This window comes from Apium graveolens, chromosome 10, assembly GCF_009905375.1.
Source record: "Apium graveolens cultivar Ventura chromosome 10, ASM990537v1, whole genome shotgun sequence".
Lineage (NCBI taxonomy): Eukaryota > Viridiplantae > Streptophyta > Magnoliopsida > Apiales > Apiaceae > Apium > Apium graveolens.
Genome location: NC_133656.1, coordinates 228,426,275 through 228,438,799, shown reverse-complemented (window position 1 = coordinate 228,438,799; position 12,525 = coordinate 228,426,275). Strand labels below are relative to the sequence as shown.

General features: G+C 33.1%; 2 protein-coding genes across 3 annotated transcripts; one reads left to right on the top strand and one right to left on the bottom strand.

Annotated features, from left to right (window-relative positions):
* Positions 1–1,218: 1,218 nt before the first annotated feature.
* On the bottom strand, positions 1,219–7,321 carry LOC141692275 (NAC domain-containing protein 91-like). Of its 2 annotated transcripts, none has more exons than XM_074497024.1 (6): positions 6,977–7,321; positions 4,099–4,382; positions 2,930–3,247; positions 2,493–2,837; positions 1,966–2,340; positions 1,219–1,797 (listed from the first exon to the last, which is right to left on the bottom strand). In XM_074497024.1, exons 1-6 carry the CDS (start codon positions 7,125–7,127, stop codon positions 1,516–1,518), a joined length of 1,755 nt encoding a protein of 584 aa, XP_074353125.1. In that variant the 5' UTR covers positions 7,128–7,321; the 3' UTR covers positions 1,219–1,515. The 2 variants fall into 2 exon arrangements, with proteins under 2 accessions (XP_074353125.1, XP_074353126.1); XM_074497025.1 differs by having other exon boundaries at positions 4,099–4,330.
* A 1,586-nt stretch (positions 7,322–8,907) lies between these two features.
* On the top strand, positions 8,908–11,544 carry LOC141693988 (large ribosomal subunit protein uL6z/uL6y-like). Its single transcript, XM_074499188.1, has 3 exons — positions 8,908–9,356; positions 11,011–11,133; positions 11,268–11,544. The coding sequence occupies exons 1-3, from the start codon at positions 8,982–8,984 to the stop codon at positions 11,355–11,357; spliced, it is 588 nt and encodes a 195-aa protein (XP_074355289.1). The 5' UTR covers positions 8,908–8,981; the 3' UTR covers positions 11,358–11,544.
* Positions 11,545–12,525: the final 981 nt, after the last annotated feature.

Sequence of the window (12,525 nt, the reverse complement as noted above, 5' to 3'; positions counted from 1 at the left end):
AAACACTGACAGTTCTATTAATTTCTTAAAAGGACCAAATTCCATTCCGTGGCGTAACAATGTAGATACTTGTTTGTTCTACATTAGAAATTTGGGTGGCAATTGGGAATTGTTCAAAATTAGATCCGCCAAGCTTGCGTTTACCAGAAATCGATGTTATATATTACTAACATTGATGATTAATTCGTATCTAAGTTGCCGATTTATTGGAAGACAAAAAATAAGATATAAAAAAGGGTATCCTAAGCCTTGTCACATTTACATAACGTAGGAATGGAGCAAAAGCAATTGAGCAATACAGTTGTTTTATGTTCAAGCATTCAGCTTCAATCGAAACTTGAACAATTTATATGCAGGCAAGTACATGTGGCGTGTTTGTAACATGGAATATCTCATAGTCCCATGCTCCCTCCCCACACTCAATAGATTACACACATAGAATCTTTTACTTTGACCATTAAACAAAACAAAAGAAGAGAGTATGGGTAGAACCAAAAAGACCAAGCAAGAATATACATGCACAAAGCTCATGTTCACTTCAAACATGTGTACATGCATTGCTTAGTTTTTGTCTAATTGTCTGTATGTAGTTTCATTTAGATCAGAGAGAGCAAGTCATGTGCGTATCATTTGTATTTACGCCTTAATGTTGGTTTTAATTGAAGCGAATGAAATGACATTTATATTATAAAATAATTAAATTTTTCAAATTTTTGAACTTTGACTTATTCCTTTCCTTGCTATCTAAACTATTATGTAAATACCACAATTTGAAATGCAGTGCTTCATTTCTTATACGGCACGACATCCATTTTCTTCAAAAATCTTATCATAAGAATTTTGTTCCATCTCATTTTCTTTCAAATCTTTTATCTCTACGTTGTTTTAAATTAAAGGATTAATAATGGAATGAATCACTGAAATATCTGTACAAATCACTATTACTTCAGACTGATCTACAAAATTTAGGTGATTTGTTTTGCTTCTCACGGTTCAGTTCATATTAGCACCAGGCTACATACAAAATTAACAGAACGTATCTATATGATACAAGTCCACTGAACAGCAAAGCTAATCTGTGCATCAATATCAATTGCACGACTGTAAAAAAACACCTAAAAATGTCTACATTAAAAAGACTATGATGAATCATTTAGGGAAAAAGTCAATCAAGCATGCCAGTTACAGAAATAAAGTGAAAAAATTAACATAACAAAATAGAGTGGAAGAGTCCATTTTACTAATGATTACATTGTTAATTTAATATACAAACTAAGTTGCAAGAACAATCTGGATACCAAGAAAGTTTCAGCATCTTCCCTCCATGCTAAACCCAATTAATCTAAATATTATGGATAATAACAACACAACCAAAAATAAAATTTCTCTACGGAGTTATAGTACCCTACATACTTTTATCTGAAACTCCACTACAGATTAAGATTAGATAATTATATATAAAAATAACACTAACTGGGGCTAATTACACACAGGACAGCCTTCCCTTGTGGAACCCTATAACAGAAGGTTTCTACAGATGCCGGCTACTAATATTACCAAACCAACCGCCACAAGTGTTCTCCAAATATGCATATACGAAAAAGTGAAGCAATAAACAGGAGCCTCCTTTAAGAGCACAGCTGGAACATTGAGTAGTTTGCCAATCCATCTAGAAGGCAGTTTGCGAATTATTACTCCATGATTAGATTGGACCAGTGAAACTCCCACAAATTCATCTGTAACAGAAGCGGCATCAGCGGGCATAATAAAATTACACTTCGCAGTTGCTTCTTTGGCCTGCAAAACCATATGATACATAATTAAAATCCCACTTAACCGTTCAAATAATCAATGCTTGTTGGAGGAAAAATTAAATACCTTCCAGTCTCATTTATTATATATATTACAAATCAGAACCCTTCCCAATAACTATTTATTTTTCAGAAAAAGAGAAAGATCTAATACCTCAGTATATGAAGCTCTTGCATCAGACTTTTCGACATCAAAGCTCAAAGACTTAGGCAGTCTGCGGGAAACTGACCTGATTTTAGGTTTATTTTGTAAGCGAATTCTTTTGGATGCAATTCCCTGCAACACAATTTTACGAGTAACTGCTTGATTATCGGTTTGGCGAGACCTAATTTTAATTCCAGCACGAGTATTATCATCAACATCAAGTGCATGGTTGTTGGTGTGAGAGCCATCCAAATTCCGCGGGTTACAGATTTGGTCATCAACAGACAGAGCAGATGAAGAACCACATTGCAACTCAACAATATCCCCTCCCCCGTCTTGATTGATGCAACCAGGCATTGAACAATTTCCTGCAGGCATTGAGATCTGCAGAAGCGGCACTTTCCGAGTCAATAAGCCTCCCAAATAATATTTTTACAAATGTCCGATTAAAGCATGACTACACACATGAAACATGAACATACAACAATCCTAAAATAAATCAAGTATCCTTAACAGAAGGGGGTTACTCATTATACCTGTCCTTGAGATATTTCAAGATCCGACTCCCAGCATGATCCAGGATCCTTAACAAAATTCCTGTTGTCGTTAGTGAACTTTTGGGTTTCGCAATTAACACCAGGAATTTGGCGACTGCCTGAACATTCATCTGAACTAACTAGATAGTCTGCAATATCCACAGTATTAGAACCATACTGAAACTGCACTGGCATATTTTCATAGCTGAAAGAGACAGGGTTCGGGAAAAACACAGATCCAAATTCATTGCCCATCTGCATGTGTAATGGGGAAAAGATTTTTGAACCCGGAAGGTCCTGTAGTTCATTGAAATCTCCTAACGCAATCTCCATGCTTTTATCTGCCTGTGGCATAAAAGGATTCCGTATATTCAATAATTTCCTCACTTGAAAGCACTGTCACAAACCCAAATGCAAACTACAACTACTCTGCTCACCTGAATGGGTATAGTGTGTTTACCAGTACCTTCAGCATCATCAGAGGGGCAAGTATTTCTGTACAGATCAGTGCTAATGCGGTTGTCAGCAAATATATTTCTATCACTTACATCTAAATCCTCTTTAATCCTTGACGACTGCACTCCAGCTTGTGGGCTTGACATTGGAGTCTCTTGCTCTGACTGAGTATCTTCGGCAGAAAGTTTAACAGTGGAAGAAGACACTTTCTGTTCAACTTCATCACCGTTGGAACTTTCAGTCACCTCATCCAGTTTCCCATCATGCTTCTTAAAAAGACGACAGATTACAAAGGCACTCTGCATGAGGGAGGGAGAATACATAACAAAACAATTAAAAATTCCAAAGATAAAACATCGCAAGGCAATTAATTCATGCAGTAACTTGCTGCATGGGAAAGCTAAAGAAACTCTTAATACTTATTGATGTTGGAAATATGTTTCTCTTTAAACAGAATATAATGAGTGGTGACTAACGTTAAATATACAATATGCATGCTTATTTAAGAGCCTGATAGTAATTGACATGGAAACCTTTGGTTTTAATTCCTGTTCTAGTTATTAAGGGTGTAATCATGCTTATTTATTCTCTGTGGACCCACGGCTAAAAGCACCACACTTATCGTGTAAGCTTGTAAAACATCCATTTTAAGAACCAACAGGATATCAAAAAAAAATTAATGATATAAACAGAGCCATAAATTGCAACATACAGCACAATGTTAAAAACTATGCAAGGGATCAAGGAGTAGGCCCCCATGGTAATTACTTACACAAGGAGGAAGGGTAACAAGAAAAAAGAGTGTGCCACAGCACGAAATATAATAGTAAGAAAGTAAAGTCAAGTGGGGAGGTTAAAGGTGTTTAGAAAGTATGAGATACTGATAGAAAAATAGAGAGGATATATGCAGAAGTTCAGTAGTGTTACTTTATTTTTTGGGAGGCTATACCAATCCTCAAACTGTGGTAGCTTGTATTCAGCTTGAGGGTTTAATATATTTATCAATATACAGCTTCTTATCCTTGTTTTGAGATTTACCTCGCAAATTACTCTGATCTTATCTCTATTATATAGAAGTTCATCGTGATTTAAAGTACACTAAAAAGACAATATAGTAAAACAAAACATACAAAGGAATCAAATATTGAACCTGTCCAGGATGGTTTCCATTAAGGGCATCATCAGTAGCACAGTACTCATGGATTACCCAATGAGTCCTATTACCCCTGGGAGCACGCCCCGTATAGAAGACTAAAGTCTTCTTCCTACCGATCACGTTCATTCCTCTACCAGACTTAATAAACCTATCTTTACCAGTAGCTTTCCAGTACCCAGCTACTGTTGCTCTGTTGGCTCGTTGTCCACTCTGATACTTTCGATCCCTAGGACAGAAGAAAAACCACTCATTATCAATCGACTCTACCATTGATAGATCTGTACAAAGAAGACAGAACATTAAAACATAGAAGAAGAAAAGGCTGAAAGTTCAGAGAAAAATAGCAAGAAAATATAAAAGATATTTAATAACTTCAAATACACTGCTTATATCCATTACTCTAATGTTCCTTTTTCATTTTTTATCTAGAAATTAGTACGGAACATGTTCAATTATAACAAAAAAATCAGCCTATCCATTTAAACAAATTAAAAGAATTGCATTAACAAGTGACAAGAATTTACTTAGAAGTCTTTGATCACCACAACAACAAAAGTAACAAATTTCTCAATTTGATCCGATAGCAAATTAAAGTTGTTAATAAATCTATGGTGAAATACATGCGAAAAGCCAGAGGCAATGACCTTTAACCTAACTTAATGCCCTCTGAGAAGAAATGTCAAGGCTGTTAGTTTCCATTATTTGTATTACTTAATATAATTTTGAAATGATAGGTACACTTTATCTACATTTCTTCTCTTCTCCCTCTATATTTCCAAGAGTTAGGCTGTATCAGAATGCAGATGACTTCTTAGTTTCCTAATGGGGATGATCATCAAGGAAGGCTATGTTGCCAAAAACGAAATAAGAATTTGTGGAAATCAAACTGAGAAAGAAGGACTTGCACTAGGGTGGTCTGAGAGAGAAAAACTGGACACTTCCTAATTCCTATAGAGGATGATCATCCAATAATGTTATACTGCTAAAACTATCGAGATTATAATTAGCGGCGATCAAAACTGAGAACAGAGGGCTTTTATTACACATTAAAGTTTGACCAAAATTACAATCTCATTGGAATGGAGAGATTTAAAATCAAGAACTTGATTAGTTATGTATTAAAACAGTTATATAGGTTTGGGAGACTCGGCATGCTTACCAAAAGATCAGTATATGTGTTTTAAAATTTAATTAGATGGATTTCTCAAAGGCCAATACAACTTCAAAGACTGTAGAAAAATATGCAAGTATTGCTGTCAGCAGAAAGAAATGTTTGTGCTGGAACCATCTGTGCTGTGCCTACACTTCACTTCTGCACTGACGGGCTAAGCATGAAATACCTTATTCGACATGAGAACTTGTCCACCACATTAGTGAAAAGTCTACATATTCATGAATCTTTGACAAAAGTAATAGTGGATACAAAGTTAGCAAATCGTACAAGTACTTTAGTCAAACTATCATGGGCCACCTGGAAAGGGCATGAATTCCGAGAAATATTTTGCATCCCTCGAAATTACAAAAAGAAATTTTGCATATAATACAGTCCCTGTCAATTACCTTGTGAAAGAGGCTATGTCTTCGATCATATAATTAGAGCATGTGACTACTAGCATGGCTATTGAAAAATAAGAATTGCATGCCCTGTTAAGATTAACCTTAATTTACATAGGTTAAGAAACTGAAGGTATATCACAGAATAAATATGTTCATTTGTATTTATCTTATGCTATTGTTTAAGAATAGAGTTAATTGTAATCTGTTAAATTAAAATATTTTAATATTATTAGAAATATTCTATATTATCGTAGTAAAATAATAAAATGAATCTGTCTTTTTTTTTATTAGTTTCCTTATTAGAAAACATGTTGGTTAAGTACTAGGGTTGTTTGTCCTATATATAAAAATAATATTTTATTATTAGAAAACTCTAATTGATCTTTAAAATTAATTTTTTTTTCTCTCTCTCTCTCTCGTCAGAGGTTTTGAGCCATACAAATTCTCCTCTTCTACAATTTTAAATGCACAGAGGTGACCGCAGCTTAGGGTTTGTTGATTATCTTGCGGTTAATCTGCCTTATGGCCCATATCTATCTTTTGATAGTTTTTCTTCTTTTAACTCCTTGTCCAACATCAAGGAGGAAGGGGATCAAAATCCTATATCCACTTAAAGTTTCATCAGGTTCGTAGGATGTCAATTGTTCACTAAAAAGAATACATTTGTGGACTCCCTCTCAATCTTAATTTTAAAAACGTGTAGTATGTTCTTATTCGTCACAGACATCAGTTAGAGAACCATTAATAATATTTCATCTTCCACGGTGCTTTTGAGTCTAGTCACTTAAACAATTCAGTTTCAGATGGTTGTAGAATGTATAACTTCTAAACTAACAAGGGAAAATGGATGCACACTGTAGAAATCTATAAGCCTAGCCTAATATATTGAGCAACATAAAGTTGCAGACGACATTGCCTGTACCGTAGTTACGAACAGGACAACACTTAGTATTGAAGACATAAATTATTTCAAAAACAACCAGTACATATAAATTATCCCCAAAAAAATCATAAAGAATAGCAGGCGCACAATTAACATAGAAATTATCCCCAAAAAATCGTATATAATAGCAGGCAGGTAACTAATGTAAACGATGACCTGTTTCGAACATATATATATTTTAGTTATAGTTAAATTTAGCTCCCTCTTTATCTATCAAAAATCGAAAAATCACACAAAAATAGCTAGGTCATTTTCCGTCAAACTACGAATATACTTGAATCAACATAACGTAATAAAAGTGATTCAGATCCAAATTTAAAAGAAAGCTTTGAGAAAAGGATTAAATTATAAAAAAGGAGAGAGAGAAAATACCAGGTAAATCCCAGGGTTCGCATTTACAAATATCAACCTCGCGAATAACATCGACTTCCTTGTTAAATCCGTTAATTTTAAGCCTGAGATAGTGATTAATTAGTTCCTCGTCCGTTGGCCTGAATCTGTATCCCACTGGTAGAGGCTCCATGTATGTATTAAGAGATTATGATGATGATGATGATGAGAGGTGAAGTATAAACCCTAGAGAGAGAGAGAGAGAGATGGGTGAACAAGTGGAGCGGCGGTGAAATGTAGGCGCGAGTGAAAAACGAGTTGGAGCGGAGCAAAGAAAAGAAGGCGTGTTTGATTCTCGTTTTTGGTAAAAACAACCTGTTGCCTACGCCTACAATGAACTGTGGATTATTTAGGCTGTTCTTTTTCCTGTAACAACGCACTCAGCGGTAATTGTGTTTTGCGATATGAATAATCTCAGATTTTTAATACATAATTCCTTGTCCATTATATAAGTTATTTTAATTTATTTGCACATAATTTTAATTATTTTTTAAAATTAAAATTAGAAATTAAATTTTTTATACAAAAAATTTAAAAAATATTAAATTTTACTACGAAGTCAAAATACATAAAATTATGTGCATTTAAGTTAAAGTAATAACTTATATAATCAATCACAATGAGTATATTTTGTTAGAGTAGGGTGCGGTATAATTGCAATTTGTCCCTACAATCACTTGATGACAACATGCAACTTTGAGAGTAAATTGTAGGTTGTAAATTGATCCGGATTATCCGGTATCTCGGCTTATATTCGACTTGAAAATATGATAAATATTTTTTATCCGTTTTATAAACGATCCAAATCTAGCGAAAAAATTAAGTTTGGATAAAATATGATCCCGAATATAAGCACTCATATACCCGCTCAAATTAGGTCTTATATTATTTCTATAAAATAAGTCTACCCGAATATCAAAATATTATCATAACTCATATTCGATTCGACCCCATGTGTAGAATATATTTTTAACTCGTTATATTTGTAAGTAAATAATAATTTTATAATTTTTTATATCTTATATAAGTTTTAATTACAATAAAGTATGACTTTTATGGTTATTGTTTTTATAGTAATATATTTATTTTATATCAATAATCACCCGAATAGTTGAAATAATAAAAATAATATTTATTGTTAGTGGATCATATTTAACTTATATAAAGTGAATCATAAATTACTCGGTTAGAAAATGAAAATACGGTACCGACTCATATTCAGTTTGGATCTGATGTTCATATACGTGGGACCAGTTTGTATCCAAATAATATGATCCCGAATCCAGATTTGGACACACTATAAGTAAAATAATACGATACTTGAATACAGGATTGTATAATTCTACCCAGATACAGTCCAAGTAAATTGTGGTATAACTACACTTTGTCCCTAAAATCTCTTATATTATAATTTATGATGTGATATATCTTACGTGTGACAATATAAAAGAATTTAGTTGATGTTATTATTGTAAATGCAAGAAAATATTTTATTTAACAAATAAAATATCTGACATGTGATATTTTATAATAATTTTCTGAACCAATTTGAATACTCTAACATTTTTCAATTTAAAAACTATTACTTAGCATTAGTGAACGTTCAGAATTTGTACACATTCGCGATTGGTAGTAACTTTGTTAATTTTGACGTTTATATATATGCTTTTATCGAATAAAACGAGACGGAACTTTTGTAAAAAAATATATGACTCGTTAAGATCCAACGGGTAGGTCGGACCAGACTGAGATTTTTTCGGATTAATTTTTATTCTCATTTTTTAATCGGACAAAAATTGGCATGAAGACCCTAGCTTGACTATTGTGATCAAATGAAAGCCCATTTCATCAAGTATCGGTCCATATATTCAGTCCCTATCAATCCGGACCCTAATTACAAAATGTCTACCATTCCAGCCCACTCAATATAAACACGCACATTTCACTTGTCTCCCCCATTTCCCCCAAAACCCTAAAAACCCCAAGAATGAAGACAATTCTCTCCTCCGAAACAATGGACATCCCAGACGGCATCACAATCAAAATCAAAGCCAAAGTGATCGAAGTCGAGGGACCCAGGGGCAAACTGGTCCGCAATTTCAAGCACTTGAATCTCGATTTTCAGCTCATCACTGACGAAACAACCGGCCAGAAAAAACTCAAAGTTGATGCTTGGTTCGGGGCTCGTAAAACCACTGCTGCTATTAGAACTGCTCTTAGTCATGTTAATAATCTCATTGTTGGTGTTACCAAAGGGTATAGGTATAAGATGAGGTTTGTTTATGCTCATTTTCCGATTAATGCGAGTATTGGGGGCGCTGCTAATGCTATCGAGATTCGTAATTTTCTCGGAGAGAAGAAGGTATTTGATGTTGTATTTTGTATTGTTTTGTAGTTATGTTTGTGTTTTAATTGGACATTGTGAAATGTGTATGTGGTGATTAGGTGGTTTGTTTGTTTTAAAATTGCAATGTGATTGTAGGTTAGTAGACTGTATGTTTTAGTAGGAGGAGTCTTATTGTAGTAACGATTGTTAATTAGTGTCTGACTTTGCATTGTCGGTTATGTGAAATGTGTAAATAGTTAGCATATAAAATAACATAAATTACGAGTTACCTTGTTTTGAGATTTTAGTTGTAGTTTAATTAAATTTGAGCTGTGTGCAAAGGCTTGTTGACTTGTTTATTGAAATTTAGAAGTTCTATAATGTCTTGGAGGCGTTATAATCTTTTATATTATGTAATGGGCCGAAGTTGATCAATCAAATATTTACAAATAAGTTATAAGTAATTAGTCTTTGTTCATGTATGTAATGTTAATTTGTGAGTGTAAGTATGAGTGTTGAGAAAGGCAGCCACATAGGTTATACAAATGATTGAAATTTTGATAACTTTTAGTATTACCTTGCCTTTTTTTAGAAAGATTGAAAGACAAATTACAATAACCTTTTTTAACTGGTCCTTTTTCTTGGATAAATGGTTTTAGTGCAGTAAGCCCATGATAAAATATATTCTGTGGAATGTTGTTTGAGTGTGTAATGATTGCTCGTGTTTTTAAGTGTTGTATTTCTATGTTCTAACAAAGTTTAGTGCATCGTGACGTGAATAAGGATCGTTTTTGAAAGAGAAGCAAAAACATCTTATTTCAATATTTGGAAGTTACTTTATAGCTTCTTCATAAAAATTCCATGATTTTGAACTTCTTTAACACTTGGTTAGTGCTTTTTCCAAAATCCGTTGATTAACAGATAGAAACATTTTTAAGTGCTATGAGTAAATTGAAGTATGTAAACAATATCCCCTTCCCGGATCCTATGTTTGGTTTGTTTTGATTTAGCGTAGAATGTTGTACTCCCTCCGTTTGGTTTGGACACGGAGGTTAAGAAATATGTATAAAGTAGTGAAAAAGAGAAAAAAAAGTGGGTAAAGTGGTGGGTCTCATTGATTTTTAATATATAAAAGAGGGATAGTGGAGTAAAAGTAGTGTGAAAAGGAAGAAAAAGTGGAAAAGTGGTGGGACCCATTGATTATTTTTGATAAGTTTTGAAATATAAAGAATTGGATGAGACATCCCTAAAAGGAAAGTGTAAAGAAATGGTTGGGACAGAGGGAGTATTAGTTTGTACTAAATTAATTTAATGTGAACCCTTTTTACAGCTAGTATTAGTCAAATCTTTTTACAGCTTGTATTAGCTACAGAAATGGTCATTTTGTAGAGTGCAGTCTGTTGCCTCAGTATTAAAATATGGTCTACGAGTCTTACATGCGTCTACAGAACTAAAACAGTACTGATTTTATATTTTACTTAAAAGTAGAAACATAAATCTTTTTTGGTTCTTCTATGTGTCGATCCATAACTTCTCCTATCATTTAGTGTAGATGTCCTTAAATGTAAATTGATCGGTGTTTTCACTGGTGCATGGTAAATTAATTGGTGTTTTCTCTGGTACAACTTAAAGGCATATATTTTAACTCTTGACTTCTTATTTGGTAAAATTTCTTTTGTTTTTGCATTAGGTGAGGAAAGTTCAGATGCTTGAAGGGGTTTCAATTACTAGGTCTGAGAAGGTGAAGGATGAGATTGTGTTGGATGGTAATGACATTGAGCTTGTTTCCCGATCCGCTGCTTTGATAAACCAGGTACTTATTTTCCGTGTTTAATACATCTGGTACTCCCCCTCCCTCTATGTATAACATACCTGGCTGATAATTCTTTTGCTAAAACGGGCTTTGTGATACTTTTTAATATTTTGGCCCGTCTTTTTTGTGTTCAGAAATGTCATGTCAAGAAAAAAGATATCAGGAAGTTTCTTGATGGTATATACGTCAGCGAGAAGGGAACTATAGTGGAAGCAACTGAATAATTTGTCTTTGTAGCTTGTAGTCAGTAGTCACAGTCACAGCTATCTCTTTTTAGACGGAATTATCTTTTGTGAGCCTTGAGAACCTTGGCAGAGATCTTTTGAATTTTTATATTGATTTCATGAGAATTTAGTTTTTCAGTTTTAAACTAAATCACTTGATTAGTATCAGATAGTCGTTTGCATGATATATGTTATATTGTTCATTTCATATCATAAATTCCTTCCCGATATTGAGTTTTGATGCGTTTTAAACTTGTTGTAATCAGTTTGTAAGAGCAACTTTTATGCAAGTACTCTCTAGGTTTATCAAATCATACCGTAGTGCTGGTACTTGATTTTTGTGCGTCAATTCTTATGCATGCTGCGGTACTAATTTACTTCTCTATTAAAATAACTGCTTATTTATTACTCCCTCCGTCCCTAAAAACGTTTCCTATTTATGTTGGACACGTTTGATTGTTAATATCTTTAATTTCGTATTAGTATTAAATATAAAAATTTCATTTAATAATTGTATTAAAGTACTCATTAATATGAATTCAACAAGATCAATTTTTGATCTTATAAATTAGACGTAAATTAATAGTTATGCATGAATAGTATCGAAAGTCAAAATAGAAAATTTATTACGGGACAGATGGAGTACTTCTCTGCTAAAATGACCTAAAAAGAGTAAATTTTGGATTTTAAAATCTTAAATAGGGTAGCTCTTTAAAATCGATTTATGGTCCTTGCATAATTTTTTTAACAAAAAATTGGAATGGGGTAACAGGGAGTCGCACAAAAAAATAGATATGATTTAAGGTTGGACCAAGAAAAAATATTACGCGAGTTTATTACTTTATCGAGAGTAAATATACATTGTGTATTGACCTGAGAAAAATATTATTTTAACGAGATTATTACTTTATTGATTATTATTTTATCGAGATTCAACTGTAATACGATTTTGAGCTCAATTTCCTAAGTTTATTATGTAAGAATTTTCCAATCCAATATATTTTTTGGTAAAATAAATCGAATATATTTCTAGTTTAAAGAATTCACTATGGCAACATTGTACATCACCTCCATAAAATAATTATAAGCATCACCTCCATAAAATAATTATAATTAGGGATGCTGCCATAAACGGTACGTGTAATTGGTAGTTTTATTTAAAGAAATA

Excerpts from the sequence above, each read along its gene's own strand:
- LOC141692275 (XM_074497024.1), bottom strand. The coding sequence starts at position 7,127 with ATGGAGCCTCTACCAGTGGGATACAGATTCAGGCCAACGGACGAGGAA. Across the intron at positions 4,383-6,976 it reads CGAACCCTGGGATTTACCTG|ATCTATCAATGGTAGAGTCG; the intron begins GTATTTTCTCTC and ends TTCTTTGTACAG. Across the intron at positions 1,798-1,965 it reads CAAGAGCTTCATATACTGAG|GCCAAAGAAGCAACTGCGAA; the intron begins GTATTAGATCTT and ends ATGGTTTTGCAG.
- LOC141693988 (XM_074499188.1), top strand. The coding sequence starts at position 8,982 with ATGAAGACAATTCTCTCCTCCGAAACAATGGACATCCCAGACGGCATC. Across the intron at positions 9,357-11,010 it reads ATTTTCTCGGAGAGAAGAAG|GTGAGGAAAGTTCAGATGCT; the intron begins GTATTTGATGTT and ends TTTTTGCATTAG. Across the intron at positions 11,134-11,267 it reads CCGCTGCTTTGATAAACCAG|AAATGTCATGTCAAGAAAAA; the intron begins GTACTTATTTTC and ends TTTTGTGTTCAG.